General features: G+C 38.6%; 3 protein-coding genes across 3 annotated transcripts; 2 read left to right on the top strand and 1 right to left on the bottom strand.

Moving 5' to 3' along the window:
- The first annotated feature begins 3,523 nt into the window (after nt 1-3,523).
- Nucleotides 3,524-11,314, top strand: LOC146483301 (uncharacterized). The gene is made up of 7 exons (XM_085106004.1): nt 3,524-4,503; nt 5,318-5,412; nt 7,363-7,519; nt 8,556-8,619; nt 9,253-9,527; nt 10,398-10,593; nt 11,201-11,314. Exons 1-7 carry the CDS (start codon nt 3,880-3,882, stop codon nt 11,254-11,256), a joined length of 1,467 nt encoding a protein of 488 aa, XP_084962130.1. The 5' UTR covers nt 3,524-3,879; the 3' UTR covers nt 11,257-11,314.
- Nucleotides 11,315-11,417: 103 nt separating this feature from the next.
- On the top strand, nt 11,418-19,062 carry LOC146483300 (uncharacterized). Its single transcript, XM_085106003.1, has 7 exons — nt 11,418-13,078; nt 15,308-15,402; nt 16,068-16,221; nt 16,435-16,498; nt 16,617-16,894; nt 18,012-18,240; nt 18,924-19,062. The coding sequence occupies exons 1-7, from the start codon at nt 12,344-12,346 to the stop codon at nt 18,995-18,997; spliced, it is 1,629 nt and encodes a 542-aa protein (XP_084962129.1). The 5' UTR covers nt 11,418-12,343; the 3' UTR covers nt 18,998-19,062.
- A 4,214-nt stretch (nt 19,063-23,276) lies between these two features.
- Nucleotides 23,277-26,854, bottom strand: LOC146483299 (uncharacterized). Its single transcript, XM_085106042.1, has 2 exons — nt 26,780-26,854; nt 23,277-24,444 (listed from the first exon to the last, which is right to left on the bottom strand). The coding sequence occupies exons 1-2, from the start codon at nt 26,804-26,806 to the stop codon at nt 23,476-23,478; spliced, it is 996 nt and encodes a 331-aa protein (XP_084962168.1). The 5' UTR covers nt 26,807-26,854; the 3' UTR covers nt 23,277-23,475.
- Between the last annotated feature and the right edge of the window lie 693 nt (nt 26,855-27,547).

The following is a 27,547-nucleotide window of genomic DNA, read 5'->3' as shown; positions in this document are numbered from 1 at the left end:
TTGCTGGCAAATTGCCCGATCTTAGGGCGCTTCCCGTTTGTCAGATCTGGCCGGCCAGACCAGACGGTTCGCAAAAGGGAATGCGCAGATTTGAAGGTCTGGGCTGAGTTGCTCGTAGCATGGTTAGCGCTAACCATTGGTTAAGAGGTATTAAAACCTATAGGTTGTTATGGTATTTAACCCGGGTTAGCGCTAACCATCCTTCGAGCAACTGGGCCCTGGTTATATTCTAGTCGTTTAAGTAACGCTTCGCGTAAGAACTATAGAAAAATCGGCAACACAGCGTGAATTATCCGGTTGTCTGTTTCCAATTAACTAATTAAAATCTAGCCTTGTGATTGGCTAGAAAGAAAAAAATGTTAAAGAATGGCAGTAAAATATTCAAAAATTCCCTTTCAATGTTCCATATATGGAATATAACTATTGTTCTATGTGTCACGAAAATTTTAAGAGAATCGCATGTGGGGAACCATGGTTACGGTCCGTCAAGAACGTTCAGTGATCTTCCGCCATCTTTGATTGTTGCTGTGACGCGAAAAAGAAGAGTTCTCCTGAGTCATTATTTTCTTGCAATTGTCCATCTTTCCTGAAATTGATCATCTCTTAGTGTATTATGCCTTTTGCGGCTGTATGCTGCTGTCCTTTTCATTCGGAGTGGGGATTTGGCGATACACGCGGGTCGTCGATCGAATTGAAGTCGGCAAGCGCGGTCCACAACAGCTTCTGCAAATCGTCAACAAAGCCAGTGATTTGGAATACTTAGACATCTCCAATTGCGCGTTTCTTGATCAGAGCACCATTTTTCACGGAAAAAACCCCCTCAGTCGACTGGAATATGCGAACATTTCAGGTAATTGCGAGAAGATTACGATTTTGGCGGTAGCTCGTTTGTGCTCATATGAAAATGTACAAGCTATTGTGGCACATGGATATAGATTTTCTGCAGACGAATTGTTGTTCCTCTGTCGCGTAAATTTTGCGTGCGTACAGACGTGAATTTAGCTGGCTTTACGTACGTAAATAAAATAAGAAGCGATGTACGAGCCGCGTGCGTAAACGTGAAAAGTTGAGTGCTGTTCAACTTTTTACGTTTACGCACGCGGCTCATATATCGCTTCTTATTCTTTTTACGTACATTCACGTCTGTACGAACGTAAAATTTACGCGACAGTGGAAATCCACCTTTACGAAGACGTTTCACTCCGTTTCAAGTGGTACACTAGACTTGTAAACAAACGATGAATGCAACGCCCTGTCCGTGTTGTCAGCTTTTGAAGAGGAACTGTATGAGGATCTGCTTTTATAGTCGCGGTTGTTGCTAGAGCTTTAACTGACTCATTTAATATTGCCTGTTTATGGATGTTGTAATTGTTTTTTGGTTTTGTTGGCTGTTGAGAGTCCGTGATTGCCGCTTGCGTCGGCCTGTGCGCGTCAAACACTTTCTTAGACTTAAAGAATCCCTCGGGGTTGCTGTTGTTTTCATTGACGCAAAATATGAAAATGTTCTGTTATAGTCGTAATACTTAGAGATACTGGACGTTACGAAAACACTCGTATATGGTTGTTTGCCGAAAACTTTCTTCATATTCAGAAAGTGTTGAGGTGGTAAATACGCCATTCTGGAAGTTATTTTGATCTCCGTTAGCCGGCGATATTCAGTCGACAATGAGTAAAGAAAATAATAATAACGTCCTGGCAAGCAAAAATCATTTGGAGTAACTATAGAGAAGAAAATAAATAACAAAAATGCTATGAAACATTTCATATCTGGTGATTTGCTTGCGCGCGTGTATCCTGAACAAGTAAACACTGGATTGCATAACTTTACGGTAAATTATTTATAAATCTGTCAAAATTTTGACGAAAGAAAGGTAAAAATACCACTATCCGGGCCGTCATCAACCAAACACGCATTTCCCCACATACGATTTCTATTCCTTTTCGGCTATGCAAAGATTATTAGAATATAAATGCAATATGCGAAATTCAGCGAATTGCTCGGGTTCCAACATAGAAAATTTTCTTCGAATCATTTGAATTTCGCGCCAAATAGCGTTTTACCGAATGAGAGAGCTCATTTGGAGATTATAACACCTTAGTTCAACACGGGAGAAAAACGGCTCTCGTTGCCGCGGCCTTTTGTTCTCCACCATAGTTCTTACGCGAAGCGTTACTTAAATTTCTTCAGAATAGTCGGTACCATTTTCGGCATGTTCAAGTGTGAAACTTTTTTGTCCAACAATGCCCACTCCATTAAGTAACTGACCTGTTTGGCCTGCCAGTTCTGGCAAATAGAAAGCACCCTTGGCTCTCTTTTCCAAGGAAATCTGCCATTAGCGCATTGCGCATGGTGCACTCTTCGTTTTGGCTTTTCTGTTTCTTTACGCAGATTTCGCAGCTAATATGCCATTAGAGAGCGACGAGAATACAGCAAAAAATGTGCTCCCAAAGTAAACAACTGTTGAAGCTAAGTCGGAGTGCTTTGTCGTTTTGATGACATAATTACTGACCAAAGGAATCGTTGGCACCGGTAGCGAGAACAAGGAGAATAAAAAATTAAAAAATAAATAAATAAAAAACAACAAAACTGGAAAACCGGTGACGAGAATGACTCGCCCAACACGGTCCAGTTACTCCAATGTTTGCCTTATCCCCAACCAGCCGATCTCAAAACGGTTTCAACATTCGTTCAACAAAAGTTGAACGGATGTTAGGCAATTGGTTGATGAACGGAGTGATCAGACGGTTTCAACGCCATTTAACATTTTCAAGAACAAAGGAAATGTTGAATCGATGTTGGATGGAAGTTTAAAGCAATTTATATTTGATTCAGCACACTTTCAACATTTATTTACCGTTTCAACAATGTTGAACGACCTGTTCAAACGCCCCCGACATTTGTTTCAACAACTGTGTTGAACGCATGTTGAAGCAAGAGTTGAAATCGTTTAAACGGGCCTTAAGGCATCATTCACGATCATTCAACTTGAAATCCCTCTATCCTCCGCAGAGGCTTTACGGGGAATTTACGGGACTCGTTTGGGAAGATCCACCGAACGAATTGTGTGTAGTCGCGAAATATAATTCACCTCGCCCAGCGGATTCTTCACTACGAAGAGAATGATCCTATTGAGCCACTGCGGAGGCGGTGAGAACTTTCCAATAGCGAGTCATCATGTTGGATTCACTTGGTACATTTGCATATACATTAACGGGTATTCCTTTTTCGTAAACCTTCTACACATCAAGAAGTGGTCCTAGGCTTCGGCTCGACGAATTATATTGCAAACGCGCCAAGTTTCCGTGTTTATTTCAATTTGCCTTGAATTTGAAGCTGTTGCCAAGTATTTTCAGTTTTTCGTGCAACTTGAAGAAATTGGTTGCAGAAACAAAACGACCCGAAATAATTTACTGGCTTTTAGTCGTGAATTTTTTTCAGTGTCCCTCAACAAAAAATCGAAATATATTACGGAGAAAAAATTATTAGTAAATTTAGATACAGTCATTTAATGCCGTCCTCAGTTTAGCATAATTGAAAGCTGTTCGAGCCGGGAGCAATCAGCACTAACCTTGACTCGTCTATTGGGTTTAATTTGAATCTTAAATACATTCCGTGCGTTATGTTAAAAAACAAGACTAATATAATCTGCAATGAAAGAAAAAAATGCGAAAAAAAAAAAAAAAAAAACTAGAGGGGAACTTGTTGGTAAGGCTTCCGCGTTCTAAGCATCTGTGCCATGACGTTCGTGCCAATGTTTGCATGCAAATGAAATTGAAAGTTAAAACGCTCATAAATCGTTGACAAGTTCAGCTGCACGAGGGTAAGTTCGTACATGTTCGGGGCGATTTGAGAACTGATCTTCCTTGTGTCTTTGAGAAATGAAACAATTGTTGAAACTGTCTGTAATTGCTATTGTCATCGTCCTCTGTATTCTACAAGGCGACAGCGTTGTAGGGCAGACAAGCGGCCAGATGAATTTTAGTCATAAAGAAGGAGGATCGAATAGTCAACTTCAAAAGAGATCGTTCGGCGACGGATGTCTTGAAGAAATAAAAATTTCTTGGTTACGAACGGCTCCTTTTGTTTACGATATCGGCGATAACCGTAAGAGCGTTAAGAAAAGCGAAGAAAACACACTGATTATAAAAGGCATATTTGTTGACGTCGTGAAGAATGCAAGTGCCATCTGCTGGAAGAAATTCTGCGGCGACTCCGTCCCTCGGGTTCGTTACTTACGGAGAGCAACGACCCTCAAAGGTCTTCAACTCGAGTTTTTCCGAGGCTCTGCAAATATGATAATCCCAGTGTACAGCGAGGAAGCGAAATATGGAGGAGCCTTTCCATTCGTGAAAATCTTAGATTCTCCAGGGGTTGTGCTAATTCAGAGGTATTCTACTGTTCACCAGTGGAAACTGGTCTTAAAAGCAGTGTTGGGAACATGGCCGGTGGTGGTAATGGCGTTATTGATGTCTTTCGTAGCAGGGTTCATCATTTGGCTTCTGGTGAGTGCATGTGTATTGGTCTGTCTTAGAAGAGAAATTTTAGAAAATGGCTTAACGTTAGCTTGATAATATATGATCCTTGCGCAGCCAATTGCAAGAAGGAGTGTGACAGCACTGATCGACAACCACACACCGCGAAGGATTCACGAAGGGAACGAGGTCTGCACAGTTTGCGCTCTTTGACTTAACGGGTACATGCCCTTTTGTTGTTTCTGCACTGTTCCGAAATTTGATCGAGGATATTCAAACTTTTATGAGAACGCAAATATTCGACCAGAAAGTTTTCTTGTTTCCTTTTTCGGTTTTACTTACTTTTAGCTTCATTGTCTCTAGAAATAGTTATTCTAACGCGTTCAGTTTCATCAAAATACGTGATCACTTGGAGTCCTTGAACAGTGCAAACGACAAAACCATGAGAACCTTGGTCTTTTGGAAGTCTTCGGATATACTTAGCGTATTTTCAAAAATTTCAAAACTACAGGTGAAAGAAAAGTTGAGATGTCGCCGAGTAAATGTTGACAACTGAACGCCGAGTAAATGTTGACAACTGAACAAAAACCGCCTGTTTAAATTCAAGCACTAGATCATGAACAGATGCATTTTTAATGACAAGTTTCAGTTGCACAGAGCAAATATCACGAGATTGATGTATAAATTGAAAATAGACTGCTTGCGTTTGGTAGTACACTAGCCTTGTCAATAAATGCTAAAAGTTGTTCGGACGAGGCAAAACTGAGGACAATTAGGTCGAAATTAAAACCACCTGCTCAAACAGGTTCAAGTAAAATCACATATACATTTTTCTTTCTTTTAGGATTCATCGCACAACTCAGAGCAGTTTTCACCGACTTTTCACCGAGGGGTCTTCCAAGGATTCTGGTGGGCTTTTGTTACCATAACAACTGTAGGGTACGTTGGTAACCAGCACAAGGCTGACTATGTTAATTTTCTTACTAAAAAACGTTACGACAAAATTTGACTATCCCGGTGAAATTTAAATGTAAATTCATATTTAAGATAAATACTTTGGCAAGAAAACGCTAGGAGAACAATTTAAAAGTACGAAGTCAAACAACGTGAAATAGAAAAACCTTTTTTTAATCACTAAAATTTACAAAATAGAAGTGACTTTAATTTGGCGTTGACTTTGAAACAAAATTTAAAGAACCCCGAGGCTGTACTTGAGAATTTGTCAGAAATTTAAAACGCACTCTAAGTTGTAAACCGCATTTGCGACCGACAAAGTTGCAAAGTGAAAAGAAAAAAAAAAGGAAGAAATAAATAAAGAAAGAAAAACCTCAAACAAAACCAAACAAATTAAAGTGTCCAGGGTATTTGCGGTTTGGTGTATCTATCACTTGCATATCACTAATCTCCTTCTTCAGACACCGCGCCAATTTTCTGAGTTTTGCCAAGCTATATCGTTTCAGTGTCTTACACAGTTAGCTCAAGGCTTTGAACGAACTACAGGCACGATTTTATAGTGTTGGGAAATTTTCATTAAAAAATATCTTTTTCTTGTAAAAAACAAATTGTCAAATAACTAACCGTCGGCAAGGAACACTTTTCAATTTCCTTTGGATCGCGTCTTAAAGGTTTTCGGGTTTTTCGTACCGCATATTACCCTTATGCAAATTTATATTCATTATTCAAGCGCATTCGCAACTTAAGCTATAGTGGTGAGACTCACGCATTCCTTTTAAACTCGTAAAACCTATTTTGTATTACTGCTGAAATATCCAGATGTGCTATATTTAACAATTAATCTAAGAGCGCGCTCTATATATGAGATGATACTGATGATAGAAAGCCAACTCGGCGCTACGCGACTCGTTGGCTATAATCCAACAAGCGCGAGTGGAATTATTGTTTCATTAAAAATAAAGATATATTACTAGATCTTGCTGATATCGCTTTGCAAAAACAAACAGAACACAATTTAATGGTCGCTATTTCTCGGGCATGGTATAATGGCTGAGATACCATGACCGCTAAGCCAATGAAAACTCTGATCAAAACAATTATCCAGTTTTTAATAAATGTGGCCGTGTCGTATGCATATAAAGCTAATGTAAGATAAGTGCTTTCACACAGAAAGGGAAATTTGTTTAAGATTAGTTAAGATTACATTTCAAGACAAATTAAAACTTGACTAATATATGCCACTTTCCCTCATGTTTTGTATTATTTTTTCGCAGAATGTTGTGATAGCTTCAAAAACAAACAAACGTTAACAAAACAATGATGTCGTCTGTTTTCACAAGTCATGTTTGAATGCATTAAAACTATCTAGACCGGGCTGTTTTTTTTTTTTTGTTTGGTCTTCTGGGGTCGAGGAAGGGAGGAGCGATTGGGCCTTCCTCCATAACTTCGCAAATATAAAAGCTAGGACAGTGAGACTTAGAGGATAGATATTACGTCCAAAGATAATTAGTAATTAGGTCATTATGGCCAAATCCCGGCCATCTTGGATCCGCCATCTTGGATTTCTGGATTCTCCCAAAACTTTGGCAAGTGCCAAACTTGAACGAAAAGTAATCAAAACCAAAAAGGGAGCACTGATATGCGTTAAAAGCATAAAAGTTACGGGAAGAAAAGTGATTGTTCTTCGTTTTAAAAATTGATTTTCTATTTTCTGAAAAACTGCCTGTCAAAAGTTGGTTGCCATGATCAATCAACACCAACCGACCACATCAAATTTTTCTTGGACAATTTCTGACAAAATCCTGAAGTTTCAGGGCGTTTGCTCAAAAAAATGTATTAAGGTATAAAGCCGCCGTGGGCACAATGTCCCCCCCCCCCCCCCCCCTCACCGCTGGTCTAGATCGGGTCAATAAAGAATTTGTTCCTTCTGTGCAGATATGGTGACAAGACACCCAAGTCCACTGTGGCCAGGTCGTTTGCCGTGATTTGGATGACTGTTGGCGTCACTATTTGTTCCGTGATGACTGCTACTCTCTCCAGTACTTTGACAAGTGTCAAGCTTGAAAGAGATGACCTTACAGCTGGCAAACGGGTCAGGTGTCCGTGCCTCGAGATTGTTTACCACAAACGAACTTTTAAACAATTATTCCCGAGTGTGCGTTGGATATGAGATGATAGATTGCCAACAACGGAGCGCAGTGCAAATTTGGCTATTTATCATCTCATATCTAACAAGTCAGAGTGGAATAATTGTTTTACTAAAAACAATCAAGAAATATTGCTAGATCTTGCTGATTTCACTTTGCAAGAACAACTAGAAGACAATTTGAAGGCCTCCATTTCTCGGGTATGGTATAATCATGGGCTCTTAAGCCATGGCCGCTAAGCCAATCAAATCCCTGGAATTGCATTATATAGTGATCCAAATTTAAACAATGTGTAATATACAAACCGTCAGTGTTCAAAAATAAGGCGCAGCCGAGTTTTCTTTTTAACCAACTTCGAGTTGTTTGAATTAGGATAAAACACTCTTTCGGGTGTTTAATATAGCGTCTAAAAACAATAATATTTCTTAAAGAAATTCAAAGCAACAGTTCACTAAATTCTTATGATAATTAAGATCACATTTCCAAATCTCGTTCACGATAGTGATTTGCATTGTTTTCTCTTCATGAATTACTTATGATTTGAGAATTCAATCAAAAAAGTGGTTCCAAAGCATTTATGGTCATAGGAATAAAACTGGGAAAGATAAACACTGACATATACACAACCAATTTGTCTACTAACTAGTTAAAAACATTCCTGTAAACCCTCACAAAACAGGTATCATTTCAATCAGCGGGCAATATCCCGTATTTCATCAGAAACACGCACCGTAAGAAACGGATATATACTTTAGACAACGGCGTGCTGGGAAGTCCAAATTAATACATTCTTGTAATTTTTTTGTTTTGAAACAAAAAGTAAAATATTTGCAAAGTAATCATGAATAATTCCTTTGATGTCTCGTTTAGAAATTCTAAGTACTTGATTTGTAGACTATACCAGCACTCGCTTTACCATCCCTAAAACAAAGTAAGGGACTGCTTGTAGTCTATTGAGATGAATTTCATTTCATTTTTCAGATTGGACTTTTAAAAGATGGTGTTGCTTTTCAGGATGCCATCAGTTTGGCCGCCAACATTACAAGTGAGAATCCACTGATCTCTGAATTTCGTATAAACGAAAAGGAACGCTTCCTATCTAATGGGTTTCTTGTGTAACCAAGCGGCGCTTAAAAACTTCATGTGGGTCTTACGTTCGTTTATTATTCCGGAACTTTTTTGAAATAGTTATCTGCTAAAACGCGGAGTTTGAAAGGCAAACAAAAAAGGTGGACATTTTATTATTTAATATAGTTTGTTCTAGCCATTTGCACTGAGTCCATGACTGATTTCCTGACCGATTACAATTCAAGAATTAATAACATTAATAATCATAATAGAGAAATCTAGATTATAGTCTGGTACTTCATGGTTACAAAGTTCCTGAATCTTAATTCAGTCCTGATTGGTATTGGGTACTTGGTTCTACCTGGCCTCAGGTTGTGCTGGCCAGTGGATTGTACTAGATTTTGGTGTATAAGATTGTAAATGATGCTAACCTGGATTATTTTCTGTAGGAAACCGGCACAGGCCTTAGCTTGACACTCAGAAAGGAACACTTGTCCTGCCTTATTCAAAGCATTACTGTATGAAAGTCCTGGCCAGATAATGGACAGCGCGCGCTTCTGTATGTGCCATGAATGATCAATGGATATTCAATTCTCTTTTGTATTTCTAGGTTTTGAGGATCCCGGTGAGATGTATGACTCACTGATGAACGGAAACATCAATGGGATTCTAATGGAGCTGTTAAGTGGCACTGAGTTTATAAAGGAGAGGGATATGTCCAAGCAACTGTTCGTTGTCAAGACTATCTGGCGTAAGCGTTCATTTGGGGTGGCCTACAATGATCACTTTTTAAACAAGAATGTCTCCGAGTGCCTTTCAACTGTGATCAAATTCAGCCACAATGATGCGCTTAAAATTGCCAGCAAGTACACACGAGCTAGCGAGGTAGGAAATATATATGTAAAGCTAAACCAGGCAACCGTACCCCGCAAGGTTTTCATTGTCAAACGTTTTTATAGTCTATAGAGCCGAGAGCTTTTTAAAGAGCCTTATCAACAAGGCAGTACAATTGAAAGCGAAATATATGAAATTTGTACTTTTGATCAGGACAGTAATGTGTTGGCACTTATAATTACACGCATTTTGCAGTGTGTCTCGTTTTTTGTTGCAAAAATGCCTTTAAGCTCAGTCATTTATCGCGAAATTTTATCTTGCGATATCAGACAACAAAGGATTTTACAGTGAGAAGCTTCTGCCCATGCGTTGGACTGAAGTGCGTGCAAGTCCGTGCAATGGGGTATTACGTGGTCTTGCTCACAGTGAATCATTTCCTCACAGCATTTCGAACGGAGAATACAGTCCCGTCGTCATTCATGTATGATAGACATCCGTTCTTGTGACAATTTAAATCTTTTTAAACGTAAACTTAGAACTCATTTTTTTTCGAATTATTTTAAACAGATGTGATTTTTTAAAACTTTGTAAAGCGCTTAGAACAGAACTGGATAAGCGCTATATAAGTAGTTGTTATTATTATTATTATTATTATTATTATTATTATTATTATTATTATTATTATTATTATTATTATTATTATTATAAAAAGGAATGAGAATAATTGCAAACATTTAAGGGGAGACCCACGCCATTTTCAACGTCTCACATTATTGGTCGAGAGGACAAAAGAACGAACAACAAAACTATACACCGAGACACCAAACACAATGAAGCTGCAGGTCATCTATGTCCAGTGGAAATAGAGCTTAAAGAAAGGTGCAAGCCTACTGTCATTAAATTCCTTTCATTGTTTTTCAGACTGACAGTGACGGTCTTGTTATTAAAGTGTTCGACTTTCAGTCCAAAACATTCCTGATATGCGTAGGCGTGCTGTCCCTACTTCCACTTGTTTGTCTAATCAGTGGAAAGGTGGTCATTTTTGTGACCAATCATCTTAAAAGTGAGCAGAAAACAGACGAACTGTCAGTGGGTCAAAATGATTCTGAATCGAAAGGTAATGAGAGTGAACAGATAAAGATGTCATTACACTATAAAAAGCCTTCCTTCAGTGTATCTAAGGTTTGAATAAAAGAGCTTTTGAATTGCTGAAAACGTATAGTAGGAAATCAGAAAACTAACTCCAGTCAAACCTTTTTCCGCGGACAATATTAGACACTAACTGAATGTCTAACTTCGGAAGTTCTACCATCCGCCATCTTGAATTTCTCGATTTCTCTAAAACGTCAGTAAATCGTCTAGTCATTGACTCGAAAATAAACAAAACCAATGAATAATCGCTATAACAAATGGTATAAAAAATTAAAAGACGTTAGGATGCATGGATAGTTTGAATTTTTAGTCAAACTTAAATTGAAAAAACAAATTTTGAAAAACGTGACTGTCAAAACTTTGTTTTCATGGAAACGTCAAGTCACGTGCTAATTAAACTTCTCACAAAGGACGGTTTTGGTGTGTTATAAATGTTTAAAGTCAGTGGGCACACCGTGCTCCCCTCGAGGTCCTCTCCCCTCTACCAAGGACGAACTGAGGGTTACGATAGTCCTCTACATTATATATAGTTATATATTTTATGGTCATATTTTTCTCCTTCTCATTTCTAGACGCTGAAAAGTCATCATTGATTTTGCCTTATGGAAAGCAGCAGACTGAGGTTTAGTTGCTGATGAGAGAAGCTGAATGTCATAGGTTATGGATGAAAAACAGAAAACAGAAAACATGCACGACCAGCTCTGATGACGTGCGAATACCATGTAGACTTGCTTTACTGACTATGATGTTTAACCAAATAATCAATTAATAAAAAGATGTCATATTTCCAAACGAATGCAAATAAGACACCTTCCACGGGTACGCGTATCCGTTTTCCATCATTTTTGCATTGAAAGAGAAATTATAGTTTCATCCTGTTCGGCCTCCAATCCACACGGAGTCGAACCAAGACGATTGAAAACGCTTTGAACAGCGAAATCTTCAAAGCCGCTACCTTAGAATGTTGATTAATTTTCAAAAACGTAACGATGACACAAAAAATAGCGTGATAGACTAGTCGATTAAAATACACTTTTCCGATCGTAAAGTTCAAAAACCAATGAAAGCGCAAACGAGAGGAAGAATGGTACCTTGCGTTTTTAAAATCTCCTTTTCCAAATACTGAAACGATCAAATACGTGCGGACGGCATGTTTCACGGTAGATTACTTTTTGTTGTTCTTGTAACTACCCGGCAGGTGTTCGTTTTTATGCTTTGTGCCATTAAGAATATATAGTGATACTTCGCACCGTAACGTACAATAGGAGATTCTTTGTCCAATAAGTTACAAAGAAAGCAACGTGAAAAAGCTGAAACAGAATGAGGCCTCGTGTGTTAGCAAAGGTTTTATTTATTTTTTTATTTATTCTTGCTGTATACTTATACAAATGACTGTAAACCAGTTTCTTATATTATAAATGTCTAACTGCAGCATACTGTACTAAGTGGAGTTGAATACTGAGTTATGTAAATATGATTTATCATACGCCTACCCTGTCAAAACTTCAGATACATTTACAAGAATAAATAAAACTATAAAACTTGTCACGATGTGTCAGTTATTCCATGCTTGACGTTTTAATTATGTATTGTGTCCCCGCCAAATGGGCGTGACGTCCAACGAAAGTATTAAAAGGCTGGTAATTTAGTCTTGCGATCTTCATTTAACCTCTCCTTCCGAATTTACCATCTTGCCAGTGACTAAGCCAAAAAAAATGAAAACACCCTTAAAACTGTGCACAACTTTTGATGTGATCACGAAGGTAATGTTTCTGTGTAATCTACTTGAAAGCAACAAAGTTAAAGGACAGGGAATAGACATCTACGAAGATTTTAACCTCTTAGAAAACGTTGCCACTCCAACTCCAGCAATATGTGATGATGAATTGAGGAAGAGAGCGATAGTCAAACGCAGTTCCAACGATTCTTCACACGAAACGAGCGACGCCGTACCTTTGGAAACATTTGACGACTGTGTTGTGTACCCCACGTATTGTCCTAAAAAGATCAAAATTTCTTGGCTACAAGCGGCGCCTTTTGTTTACACTAGTAGAGAGGCTGGCGACAAAACCGAAGGACCTTCACCAATTCTGAAAGGCATATTTGTGGATATCGTAAGGCGTGCAATTGGTTATTGTTGTCAGAGAATGTCTCGTGACCAACCGAACATTCGTTATAATTTGAACCGAGCTTCAAACCTTGAAGCGCTGCAACTCGAGCTTCTCGATGGCTCTGCAGATATGATAATCCCAGTGCACAGCGATGAAGCGAAATATGGAGGAACCTTCCCGTACGTGAAGATCTTAGATTCTCCAGGGGTTGTGCTAATTCAGAGGTATTCGGCCCTTCACCAGTGGAAACTGGTCTTAAAAGCTGTGTTGGGAACATGGCCGGTGGTGCTAATAGCGTTATTGATGTCTTTCGTAGCAGGTGTAGCCATTTGGCTTTTGGTGAGTTAATTGTCTTTGTTTAAAAGGTTGCAAACCATGCTTGTATCAGGCTGATTGAAAGGTTTCAAATTTGGGTAACCTGGCTAAACCGGCTGTAAACAAATAAATTACTTCAATAACAACTAGGCTTTTAAGGAAGGTTTTGTAAGTACCTTCTATACAAATACTAATGTTGTCGACTAAGCGATTTATCTAGGATATCTTCAATCATAAGTGCATTATTTCTTTTGTGATGGTAATAAGAAACAGCGAGACTATAACACGAAAATATTTAAAGTAACTATAGATCTTGTTGCGGAAGAAAATGAGGCACCTCAAGTCTGTCCATGATTGGGCTTTAGGGAAAATGAATTGCGAATAAAAAATTTCTCTCAATTAAAAATAGCATTAAATTCACAGTGAATTAAAGTAACCTTGTGTCGATTCGTGTTGTGTCAACTCACCCATGCGCTTCGTAGCAAAAGTCACGAAAGTCTTGATACGATTATTCTTTTGTATAAAATTAAAAAGGCAGTGTCATCTATTTTTAGTGTCACTTTCATAGCCAAAAGATATATTTGTATCGGTAAAAACGTTGAAATAATGGTTCTGTTTTGTTAACAACAACCCTACTAGCGCACAAAAACTATTATTAATTATCTTTGGCCGCGGATGGCTAGGGTGAAAATGCATTGCAACTTGAAAAAGATTGGCCAATTTAGTTTCAAGTTCTTCCTGTGTAGCTTAGCGAAATCATTAAAAAAAACTGATTACAGTTGCTTAATATTTTCCTCCTCGTGCTTTATGAGCAATTTCGTGTAGGGGAGAGGCTCAGTTGTTAAATTTTTAACAGCTGTGGTCAAAATACAGCAAAATCTTAGTGAAAGTGTCCCTTTAACATATATGATATCAGCACTATCGTATCTTGGTGTTAAACCAGGCGTTTTCTTCCTGAGTAGTTACTGGCCTGTTGTTTCAACCTTTCGGTTTACGAAATATTCTGGTAGAAACGAAGCGAAAGACGCAAGATGACTTCACTGTGAGTGTCAGTTTAATGTGACTTCGATTCACTGGAGTGAAATGAATTATCGGACTTCCTTTCTTTGTGTCCTCTTGGTCTCATTGTAAAGCTGAATTTTAATAGATCGAAAAGAGCGTATTGAGATTGAGAGATGTGGCGCTCAACGGGGAAAACATTTTCTGTCTGAGACGTTTACAAAGGTTTCAAGGCCGAAGTAAGAGATAAGAGCTTTCAGCAGTAAAGGGAATTCACAGTTGAAAGAGTGACAAACTGAAATACAAATGACAGAGTAAGGGCCACGTCTTAGTTCTGTTTTGATAAGTTTTGTTAATACAGCCATTGCCTGCTTTGATGTTGACAGAACATGGGCTATAGCCAGCACAAATTCACTACGACTAAATCAAGTTTAATCATGTTGATTCATTTCGGCTGTTTGTGTCCTTTGGACCATCACATCAAGTTGAATTTTAATATTTCAAAAAGTGCTTATAGAAGGCTAGGGGCACTTTTATCTTCATTTTCTATTCTTAAATTAAAACAGGTGGTCGTCTTGATGCCATTTTAAAGGGCAAGGCCGTTTCTATCTGAATATTGTGTTGCTTTAATTTTAGTTGCTAGCCAATATCACCTAAACAGTTACTAAATTTTGGTAACAACGAATCAAGTGAGATATTTCAGTGCGTACGGGCCTTAGAGTAAATAGAGACCTTAAGGTTGAGCGTTTCCTCTAAAACCGCGTACCGCAAACGTCGGCCAGCCGCTTAGAGTTCGGAATTCGCCGTATGTAGATAATCCGGGCTAAAGATTGAGGGTTTTTTTTTACCTATTCATCATGGGATACTCGCAGAAAAACAAGATACGGCGGCTGCATGAAGGATAGTATTGATACACGCACGACACGCACTAATGTGGTTGGTAATTCTGGTAATCTCACAACTGAATCAAACAAGACCCTCATTCATCGAGATAACGCTTTAAAGAAAGTTTATTTGACATTTAAACGTGGCTTTATAATTTTAAAACCAGCGAAAAACTCTGCCGTGATTCTCTTACCGCTAGACAGTGTTTCCTGCCGTCGATCCGTGAACCTCAAACGTCAAACGGGACGGCGGGATCGGCGACACGAGACTTTTAGACGTTTGCGGTTCGCGGGAAACGAGGGAAAACCTAACTCTTAAGGTCCCTAATCTTTTTTTATTTCTTTCATTTTATTATAATACTTCTTGTAGGACAAATCCCACAATCCCATGCAGTTTTCTCGCACGTTTCATCGGGGGATCTTCCAAGGATTTTGGTGGGCTTTCGTAACCATGACAACTGTAGGGTACGTATAATGACCCTCAGCTCATGCATAGTACTGCAGATTATGTAGCAATGTTGATAACATATAATAACCAGGCATTTTCCCACTACTGCGAACGATATTAGAGAGATTTAGCATCGCATTTAGGGCAAACGAAAAACATGAGATTTGCGTTTGTGTTTTCTTAAATATATGAGCACATATTAAACGAGCATAGTCCAAAAATCGCCGTTGATGAGAAAATGCAAATGGCGAGTGGCAAATGTAGGGTAAGCTTGAACACGGTGAGGTGGTCATTTAGAACTGCCGTCTGCCGTTTGCCGTTTGCTGTAAACGTAATTCTAAACTAGTCTCTCTAACTGAACTACCAAATATTCGTCTATTTGATCAGTCCTTGCTCTGTTTAGTAGAAATACGTGGTCCGTCCATGTTACAAAACTCCTTTAAACAATGTTATGCATATAATTAATGCATCGAACACGAGAAAAAGTTAGTACACAGTATCAAACAGCGTTGACTCCGAATGTTTCTTGTGTACGTATTCTCGAGGCCAGGATTTTGAACATTTTAAAAAATTTATTTCAATAGAAAGAGAATAAATACTATGCTAAAATAACGCGGTGTAAGAGATAGGTCGTTGACTATTTGGCCATTCATTTATTTAACAAGTTATTCCTTCTCTACAGATATGGTGACAAGGCACCTAAGTCCACCTTGGCAAGATCATTTGCTGTAGTTTGGATGACTGTTGGCGTTACTGTTTGTTCCGTGTTGACTGCTACTCTTTCTGATGCTTTGACGAGTGTCAAACTGGAACATGAGCTCACAGCTGGAAAACGGGTGCGATTTCTGGACCACGTGAAGTTATTGGATGAAAGAGCACTTTACTTTGAGTTAAATGTATTTCACTCGACTAAAATGAGTGCACTCTGTTTTTGTAAAACATTTTAAATTATTACCAAATTGATGTTTTTCCGAGGGATTATATATATGACTATATACCGTTGTTCAGTTCAGTTTTATAATTAGTTTTTTTACTTTTATCATTTGCAGATCGGTGTGTTAAGTGACAGCATCGCTTTCCAAGAAGCCTTGAATTTTGGAGTCGACATAGAAAGTGAGAGTCTATATATTTATATTCGCTAAAAGCGTGTGCTATTTTACATGTACGTAAGAGAAAATAAATTTTTCCTTAATTGTAGTACCAACTTAAATTCTATACAACGTGTTTCTAGCTTTTGAGGATGAAGATAGGATGTACGACGCGCTGAAACATGGGAATGGAATTGACGGGATTCTGGAAGAATTTTTTACCGGCATCGTTTCGATGAAGACGAAGGACACGTCTAGAAAATTGACCATCACCAAGGTTATCTGGAACAGTCGTGGGTTTGGTGTTGCCTACAGGGACTCCTTGTTTACTTGGCTCATATCTGACTGCTTATCAGGGGTTATCAAGATTTCTAAAAATGACGCACTCTACATCGCAAGCAGTTACTTACAGGACACTGAAGTAAGAAAGATGTTAGCCAAATACTTTAATATGCTCTTATTTAGTGAAAGTTTCCCTTCTAAAGATTGTGCATATAAGACTCCTGTTATCATTATATTAGTGAGCCATTGATTATTTAACGACCATCGTCTGCAGGGATGTAGCGTGTGAATTTAAGCAGTTATTTGATTTTCAGAGGTATTAGGGACATGTTCACATGAAGGATGTCAAGCTGTGATGTTGCTGAATTGCCGGGATGTCGAGTTGTCGAGCCATTGAGTTTTTGGGCCCAGGCAAATAAAATGTACTACGAGAGTGTGCTTCCGAGTGTTCTACTGGAATGTAGTCTGTTGGCAGGCGTGTGTCTAGCAGTTTTCTGTCGAGGTCTCTGCTGGATTTAGGAGGGAAACAACCATTTATCCATAACAATATGCTTGGATATGTAATGACGTCTTCTTTTATTAAACATACTGAAAGAATAGTATTTCCAACTTGGCACACCGGGGACAGTGAAACTCATCCCAAGGAAAACATCTTGAAATTTTGTCCTTTGGGACTGATACCCCTCGATGAAATGGTGTTTTAATTGAAGCCACAAGTCGCGTGGCCAAATCACAGAGAACAAACTTAGAATAGCCTGCAAAGTCCCGAGCATACACAGGACACGTCCTTCTGTATACTCTCAAGGGACTTGTCACAGGGACATAGCCGGATTTGTAACAAGTCCCAGCAACTTGCCCCCTCGCATAACCCTACAAAGGACTCCTTTCTTGAGTGCAGAACTTAGCCCTAGATTCACTAATAGAGCGGTTTCCAATTGAGTGTCGTAAAACCAATACCAAAGTAATTACTCTGGCCAATCGCAAACAACACAACGAGCCAATCAGAATTCGAGGCAAATATATGTAACTGGCGCCAAGCGCGGGAAAATGCATGCGGCCAAAACACGATTGGTTTGGGTTTGGATTCCCATTGGTTGAGAAAGAGGCGCGAGGTTTGTTAACCAATCACAGAGCGTAGTATTGCAAAACCAAAGCAAACGCGAAATTACTTTCAACACTCAACTGAAAACCTCTCTAAGTAAGATCTACAGTGAACGAGGCCCAAGTAAATGATTGTGTCTTTGCATGGTTTTCAGGCATCGGAAGGTCGGACATTCACTGGCACTGAATCTTTAACCATCAACGTTTTCGACTCCGATTCCTCAGGCGAGTCTTTGGCATTCATGGCATGCGTGGTTGCTTTGTCCGTATTTGTACTTGTTTGTCTCGTTGGTGGCGGAATAAGCTTTTTCAGGAAAAGGCACGTGAAAAGCGTAAAGGAAACTGGCAAATTAACAACGGATGCTGAGAAGTCGACATCGCAAGGTAAATATTTAAGACTTCAGCAGTTGAGAGAAAGAGATGATATAACTAATATATTACCGGGTGAGGCTCAAGATGGAAAAAAGAATGATACTTACAAGTGGATACGATAATTATTGCACAAGGGAAGGGGCAAGGGTGGATCGGAATTAATGATTGTTGTCCTTGGAAACTAGTCTTCTAAAAAACGCGAAAAGTTACCATTTACATCGTGGTATGTATAAGGCATCTTTGGTTAAAGTCTTCAGTCGTTATTGCAAACCACTCTGACATGGTAATACTAATTCAACTTCGTCACTCACAGACCAGTGCTCTTTCTTCAGTGCACCTTGCATTTCATACGTATCAAAAAATGTGCTTGTTTTCAGGATTATTATGTTGCGTCTTTGTTTATAGCTTAAATTTCTCCCAAACTGAGTAACCAACAAACTTTCATATTAAGTGCATGAGGATTTAGAGTTTTTAACCAATATTTATTAAATGAGAAAAGCAGTATATCATGGAAAATGCCTTGAATGTTTTTGTGCGCTCGCGTTGAGCGGTAAATAAAAATAGTAAGCGCCTAAAATCCATGCATGCAGAATTATAGTGATCATGATACACTTTCAACTCCTTCACATGCCGCATCGACAGGCACAATCAAGGCTTTCTCTAACTACTAATCCTTTTTTTAAAATTTCTTTTAGATTTGTCAGTGGCCTTGTGTACTTGTCAAGACGCCGAAAACTTATCGCCAATTTGCCAACAAACAGAGGTCTAGCTGTTGATAAGAGAAAGTACATTGCACTCAGTTAGATTGTTAGAGGACAAGCATAGCGGTATCCATGAGAATTTCGGTTGTATATAGGAAAAATCAGCACTATTTCAGTTTTTTGGAATCAATTTACTCAGACAGTGTGAACTTAATCGTAGGTTTATATAACTCCCATATTGAAATTCCTTCTAAGAACTACTTAGTCATTTAAGTTAGGAAGTTAATTAAACTCCAAAACTAAAGTAAACGATTCCTTTTAGAGTTATTATAACATAGAGGACAAAATTACTGATTGCTGATTGGTTGAAACAGAGGACAGTTTTTCTTAATTTTCCTTTCACCGAGGGCAAAATTACTCACTCCTGATTGGTCAAGCGGCGAAAATACTTGCTCCTGAGTGGCTGAGTACGCCATTTCTACATTTTGGTGGTTTCTTCATTTTGTGCCGCGACAACAACGACTTCTTTCAGGTTCTTTGGAGTATGACTTTTTAAGCCGGATTGTTTGTGTCAAAAATACTTGGAAATCAAGTTCTACAGCTACAAGGAAATTCGTAAAGGTGAACTTTCGTTTCTTACAAGAATTAGCAAGAGATTGTTTGTGTCAAAAGCAAAAAACATGATCGGATTTGTTTGGTTGAAAAACTGAAATCATTTAAGGCCGCGACCAAATGCTCTCACCTCGCTATACGCCTTCTTCCAACGAATGATAACCGAACAATAATAACAGTGCTCTTTGATGGGAGGAAGGAGCAGGTCTAATTCAGTGGAAGAAATTACTCTGCAAAGTTCCTTCTTTGGACCCACGGTTTGCTATTTTTATTGATCTGTAATCGTGTGAATTTTCAACCGAGCGGGTGATAGAATTATAAAGCTTCACAGTGCAGGTGAATCAAAATTATTGTTGTCCAACATTTGGTTTAATTGTTGTTAGTTTGCTCATGAATTAAGCTTTTATTTCCTCTTTTGAATTACATGTATATAACAATCAACTTTTTTTTCTCTTTTTTCTGTTTTGTACGCTAAGAAACAGGTAAATTGTTTGTTTGTTTGTTTTGCTTACGGGTGAGTGTTTTTACTCCTGGCCCGGGCTGATTGTTTTACGAAGTGCCTTGGTAGTTTTAGGAAACTTTTGCCCTTTATAAACACGTAATCGCATTGAGTCCTCGTAGAATTAAGGATTAATTTTCACTTGTATTTTCAAAAAAAACTTTGAAAATACGCGTGAAAATTAATCCTTAATTCAACTCGGCCTCATGCGATTACATATACTAACTATTTCGAAGAGCCAAATGTATAAACCACAATAATAATTAATTAGAGTTTAGTTGATCCTTCTAAAGCACGTTTCGTAATTCAGTTACACAGGAATAAGCTTTTTGAACTTAAAAGTTGAAAAGCTGGAATAACCCACTAAAAATTACAGTTAATTAAAGTAAACTAGAAAGCACTTAAAACCCATGTTAAAGCTTCTTAAAAATATTACTTTGTTCCAAGTTTGATACATACATGGGAGGTCTAGAAACGAAAGAAAATGATATATAGAACTTACATACACAGATTTCATAAGCTTTTCTGTTTAACAAAATGTGCTCTTAGAAGCCGGAGTCAACCAGGGTAACCATAGTAATCCTGGAAGGTCTGGTTCAGTTTCTAACCAATCACTGCAACACGAACCTTTCTGAAGCGGCCACCTTCAGCTAGTTTCTGGTCCCTTACCATGTATTTATTCCAATACCAAAGCAACGATTATAACACTATAAAGGTCTCTAAAAATACGATAAGTACAGTCAAACCCGTTATTACGGACACTGCTGGGACCAGAAAAAGCGTGCGTGTTATCATCGAGGTGTCCTTATAAAGCTGGATAATTTTGAGGAAAATGTTTGGTGCGAGACCATGAAAACTGGCTGTAGTAACATAAAACGAGGTGTCCATATCAAGCGGGTTTCCGTGAAGCAAGGTTTTAATATTTAAGCAATAGAGGACTTTTTCCGTGTTTACATAGCCTCATCTAAACACGAGGGGGGTTGGGAGAATTCGAGACAGTTATGCAAACCCGAGACGCAGTCGAGGGTTTGCATAACTTTCGAGAATTCTCTCAACTCCCCGAGTGTTTAGATGAGGCTATGTAAACACGGGAAAAAAGTCCTCTATTGCTTTTATAAAATATTTCTAAAAAAATAATTCGACAAATGAAGGGAAATTGTGTTTATTTATTTCTTGATTGAAATAGATGTTCTCAGTACACGCTTTGGACAATCATTTTTGCTACTAGCCAATGAAAACGCGCATCTGACAACACGTGAACCAATCAAAATTTGCGTTATAAAAGTCAAAATCATGTTGAAATTTGTGGCAAGCGTCAGCGAGCCCCGTGTGGATGACGGCGATTTCAGCTTTGAATTCTCGTAAATCTTACAGAACAATACCCAACATTCGGTGAATACTAGAAGAAATGTTCAAAATATACGATTCTGTAAGGAAAGAACTTCAAGATGACTAGTTTATTTAAGCTGAAAATGAATGTCACTGTGCATGGTCGCTCCTGAAAGTTACGTGAACTTGCCCGACGTGGCAGCCTGAGATGGCCGAGAAGTCGAGTCGCTCATCGTGCCTTGTGAAGTTTTGCTGTTTAGGAATCATAGCACAAGCAGCGGATCCAGACTGTGAAGTTGTTGCTGGTAATAGTAATCGTAGCAGTAGATTATTACGCTGAGAAAGTCTCGGAGAAAATACATTTTATACAAATTTGACAGCCAAAACACGGCAACGGGCCGTACAAAGTTTGATTTGAAACATTTATAGTCTGTAGCATATAGTTTTGTGTTCGTTTTCATGTACATTTTTTGAATAAAGAATGTCTTTTAGGAAATTTTATTGTAATACTCAGATGCAAAAATTACCTTGGAAAATGTTTACTGCGTATTTGTTGCTTATTTTGTCGCCTTCACTTGAGCTCCCTCGACGAGGTCGTCTAGCGAGGCAGACAAAGCGCTGTGGTTCTTCTTTCTTTTGCTTTTTTTCCCTCGGGTTCAGAGGGGAGGATATAGGCACACCCCGATCAAAATTTTGGGAAAATTTTTCACCATTTGTACTTGAAATTACTTTTCGAGTCTTGCGAAAGCTTTGAAATGTTTTCAAATTGTGCCGGGAGACGCAGAAAGCATGACGTCACAACCGTGTTTACATGCTCTCATCTAAACACACCTATCGACCAATGAGAGCGCGCGTACAATCTCAAATATTTTATAAAAATACTTATATCTAAATAAATACGTTAAACGGACAGCACTTAGCTATATATGTGAACCACAATAAAAGGTGAAGCTAGGTTCCAGATCAAGTGCGCCTTTTCAATATAGAAGATATAATGGACGTTATATAAATATATACAATGAAAAAATGGAAAACTTCGACAAGACTATTAATTATCATACTAATCTGATCAGGAATAAGGAAGCTTCAGCAATCAAACAAAACAACAACGCACTAGTATCATAGGCAATACCGACTTCAAACTGCTGGAACTACAACAAAGAAAAGTAAAGCAGTACAATTAGAGATTTTCAGTGTACGGAAATCATTGATAGTATAGGCGTAGAGAATCTCATTTATTTAGTGTACTGGCCGTTTAAGTTTAAGTAAGATGTTTACAAGCTGTCTCAGAAAGTCTGTTGGTACGAGGGGAAACTGGAAGGTTATTCCAAGTATTTGAATACGGCTGAACAAGTGAGCAACTGATATTTCGTTTCCATTTTTTCATAACCTTTATAATCCTTTTGCTTGTTTAGAATGTTATCTTCCTTTGCATACCTCTTGCATTACCTAGAAGATGGAGGAACACTTAAGAGCGTGTCCGCCGTCTTTCGCGTCGTTCCAGTCTCCCAACATACATACTCGATATACTTATTGATTGATACAGTGTAGGGCTCAAGATGTATCGGAGACTAAAAGGAAGCTCAATAATCTCGTGTCAGCGAGCTGATATACCAAGAGGTTACACTTCATCAAAAGATCGTCCTAACTGGATTTGTCCTACCTGTTCAAAAATTTACTACTCACATGTATTTAATATAATTACTTTTCGCTTAAGGCTCGCTGCATGCTATGCTTATGCTGTCTATTGTTTGTAAACCTTATACTTCGCTTTCATACTCGAGATAAGGTTTGCGGTAGCAGCTCTCCATTAAATATTGACATCAAAGGTGACAAAGCTTTGCCTTCGCACGGCAAGAATCCTAAACGTCTTTCATTTCCAGCATTATAGACCTCCGACCTTTTTCTGACAGTGTATATCTGTAGTAATAAAAATACTGTATCTTGTCGCCACATCTATTTACACAGCAGCATAAGACTACAAGCCCTACCAATGGTTTTGTTGTCTCTTCGATGATGAAAATATGCATAACACAGTCAGTCTTAGACAGGGCGAGTCGGAAGAAAAACGATCGGAAGATTTCACTCCCATTCACACAAGGTTTGTTAAGTGAGCGGACGCCTGTCCAGTTCTTGAGTTGGTTCTGCCGTAGGTATGTCGTCAGCTCTGTTTACTGCAAGACTTTCAGAGATACTCTTTGTTCCGCCACTCAAGATGTCCACATCGTGATCAAAGAGCTTTGAAAAGAAGAAATCCGCTAAGTAATATCTCAACGCATTATTGGTCATCAAGAGCATCAAATCAATGACAGCTTTCATGTCAGGCGGATCCTCCGTAGAGTACCCATTGTTTCTCCATTGTAACCACTGCTGAGCAGTGGCCAAAGTCAGGTTTTCGTGGACGTTTGTGGAGGCCAGTTTTATCATAGCTATTCCACGAGTATCTGACACAGTAAGGACTTTGTAAATAGCAATTATTGAGCCAAGAATGGCCATGGTATAACCCTCAAGTGCATACAGAAATAGCACTGCTTTGTAGATCCACAACTGTAGTGCAGATTTGTTTTGAGACACATCACTTTTAACTGAAGCGAGAAAGTTCAATAGCAGCACCACTGCCACGGCCAAAGACTTTTCAACCATGAAAAGCACGTACGAAATTGTTTTCGCTGCACTTGGTTTGTGCAAAATAACAAACAGATCGTAGAAACACACCGAAATAAGTGTTAGAACGATTTTCCAGAAGTACTTTTTCCTGAACAGGTGATGTAAAACTACGGAAACTCCTGGGAAGGAGGGCAAACGGCGTACATAAAAGATCAAGAAAAGAGACGTTGAGGCGCACAGGAAGAGCCAGGCAGCTTCAAAGATTTTGGGGTGAGGAAAGAGACGAAAATGCGCACAAAGCGCTGTGGTCTGAAATTCCCTGAAGAAACAGTCAATTGCCCAGATAGTGAACATGGACAGCCCAACTAGGCGAGCCACGAGAATCAACACAGCGCATGCCCACTTGAAGTTGCTGAAAAATCCTGAGACAGCACTTGCAAATCGTTCAGGCTTCTTTAGTAGTTTTTCCTGCAGCAGAAGACGGAGGAATGAACGTCACTTGTGGACAAAGGCACCGGGACCAAAACGATACCTAAACTAGACGACAATGTAAAGTTTTCGGGTTTTCCGAGTATGGTCGACAAATTCTTTATATATGAACAACAGCCAACTTGATTGTTAGCTTTTAATGAGTCGAGTTTCAGTAAAATCCTTACACTGTCATGTTGGAAATAAGAATAAGGCTTGGAGGATAATCCACCATCTTGGATTTTCTGATTCTCACAAAACTTCATAAAGTCAGTAATATTGAACAAAGTGATAGAAGAACTACACAGTCATAGGAAGATGGTCAAAACATGAAATCAGATTTTGCTGTCTGAAAGTTAGATTTCTTCATTTAAAATGGAATAAACTGAAATCCTAGGAGACAACAAACAAAAAAGTAGTTTCCATGCAAAGTAACATCGAATTTCAATGGCATTCAATTTTTTCCATAAAAATTTCAGGAAAATTCACCTAGTTTAACTTGTGACGTTTGTTGGCATATTAAGCAAGTTAAATTCGTTTGAACTCTGAACGGGCATACTCCTCCACCCCTTCTCCCCTCTTCTATACAGGTTCCCTGGAGAACATTCTGGTGACAAAAGTGCTTTTCACGAAACACACCTGAAATGATGCCGAAGGCGCTGAAATTAAAGGTAAAATAATTTCTTTCTCTCTCCTCACTTGGACTGTTCGGAACAGAAAAGCCACTACGCCTTCATTTTGGGTTCTGTAAGTCCCAAATTCTGAACACAATTTCCTCATTTCTCATTAACCCCTCAGTAGGGTATCAGCGAAATATTCATGTTACAGCATCTCTTGCGCTTTTGATTTTGATTGTCACACACGACTTCCTTGCGATGGAATTGAATGTACATTGCAAAGTAAATGATTGCATTGTAGAAAGCTGACAGCCAGAATCTTACTGTGTAAAGCTCAATTCCAAAAAGAAATCAGGATTCGAGTAAAACTGACTTAATTATATAATGTTATCTTCTGTAACCAGATCGTTTAACTTCGTTCTTTATGTGCCTCACAGGGATCTGTTCGCATTCATTTCCTAAAAATAAAAGTCTCCGATAATTTTTTTTACCGAATCTTATCCTCGAATTCTGATCCGTTAGGTTTCCCGAAATGCTAGGTGTCCGTATCTTGCACTTTCGACTACATTTAAGCCCATTCAAAAAAGCGGAGAGACTAGTTCTTCATGCTTATGACCATTAAAGATCAAATTTAATCTTCCATTTCGCTAAGGAAGACTAAAGCTTTTTAAATCACAGATAACGAACAGAAATTCCACTGAAAGGAACATTGGAGGCCCCTGCCAACCAGGGAATACTTTTAGGAAGCGTTCTTTACTTTAGTTGAGCTTACCTTTTGCATTATCCCCTGACTCTCCGGCAATATCGAACAACGACGTTCAGTAAACTTAACCGTGAAGTGAATTAGATAAAACTTACAATCAGACCTTATTTTGTCATGTCTCTAATTGACAAAGCGAAAAAATTAATAAAAGGGTGAACAGAATAAGGAAGTAATTAAAAAAGACTCTGTTGTTATTGTTGGACTAGTGACAATTGCAACAGGCATTTCGGTTTCATGTTTTCCCCGTCGACTGAGACGCATTAATTGCGCTTGATATTTGTATATGAAAATGCCGACTCCATCGCGAGAACAGCCTGTTTGAGGCCATTGTTTAATTACAGAAACCAATAAAAAGAGCTATAAAGATACGTCTTTTGGGAATTTTTTTAATCATCCCGCCAGTGAAAAAAAAATTGTTTGTAAGACATCTTTGAATTTGGAAGGCCAAAATCAATCTCATGTGACCAAGTCATACCGATCTGTGTAAACGCGAATAAGGCAAGGCCAATGTCGTTGGAAATAACAAAGATTACATAAGTTTTGGTTTTGTATAAAAGTGTAGTAGTAAAGAATCAGAGAGTAAGCAAGGATGAAACCTGAACTCAGTTGTTGAAACGAGAGCGAAACTAAGCTAAGCCGACTAGCTGTGACAGGATTAATGTTTACAATTTTCAGTGAATTTGCAATGCAATGATTTGGGTTCTTTAGATCTCTCTTAAGGCGATAATTCTACAGTTACATATTAGCAAGTAAAATCCGCTTCAATTAGAGAATTACAAACCTTACTAGGTAACTATTGGTATCGCGTCTAGAGTAAATCGATTTCAAACAACCGGGCTTTGAAGCAAAAGGGGTTACTTCTAGTTTTTACTGTAATCGTCAAAGAAACCGTACTTCGCTTTTTTTCAGGTATTTGTACGGTTATGATCAGTTAGAGACGTGAACTGGAGCTCACCTTTTCGTTGTGTTCCAGATGGCTCATCCTTTCTCTATATATATTTGGTAGTTTAGTTAAAACACGTCGGATAAAATCGAAACTGAAACGGCAGCTGCCCGGCCAAGAAGGATTGGGGAGAGATATTAAAGTATCCCGCGCTATCCACTGTGACAGGGCTAAGGGTGTTCTTTTTAGTCTGGTGGTTTTAGCACATTCCTTTAGCTGTTTTTGTGCCTTTTTATGTTCACACAATCTCCGTTATTTGCAAGACAGAAACGTCACCGTATTCGCCGGCGAATTAAAAAACTTCAACACTTTTGAACTTTTTGAGCTTGGCTGTTTCAAATTCCTGCCGACCTGCACGGACCAGAAAGTTCTTCAAATGCCTGTCTTGAAGGTCATATGTTCAGCTTCGTGCAACAGTTTTTAATGTCTGCGAACAAGATATACTAGGAGTTTTAATGTGAAAGTAATTGCTGGCATTAGAGCTGGAAGAAAATACTGACAATACAACATGAAACGAGTTAAAGTAGAGTAAAAGCCCACGAGAAATGAAAGATAACGGGTGTCATCCGTATTCATGAAACCCTGTCGGCGTTTCCCATATTTTGTGCTGTATTAAAATGTCACAACAATAATGATGATGTTCTCCAGAAATCGGTGGATGCCTTTCAGCAATACAAACGCATTTTGAAGAACTTTTAGTGTTACATGCTGTTTAAAATGAATGGGGAACAGATTTCATAAGCTTTTCCGTTTAATAAGATGTGCTCTTAGAAGCTGGGT

Source organism: Pavona decussata, unplaced genomic scaffold, assembly GCF_977016875.1.
Source record: "Pavona decussata unplaced genomic scaffold, jaPavDecu1.1 SCAFFOLD_39, whole genome shotgun sequence".
Lineage (NCBI taxonomy): Eukaryota > Metazoa > Cnidaria > Anthozoa > Scleractinia > Agariciidae > Pavona > Pavona decussata.
The sequence above is the reverse complement of the archived record's forward strand: the minus strand, read 5'-3'. Positions and strand labels throughout refer to the sequence as shown.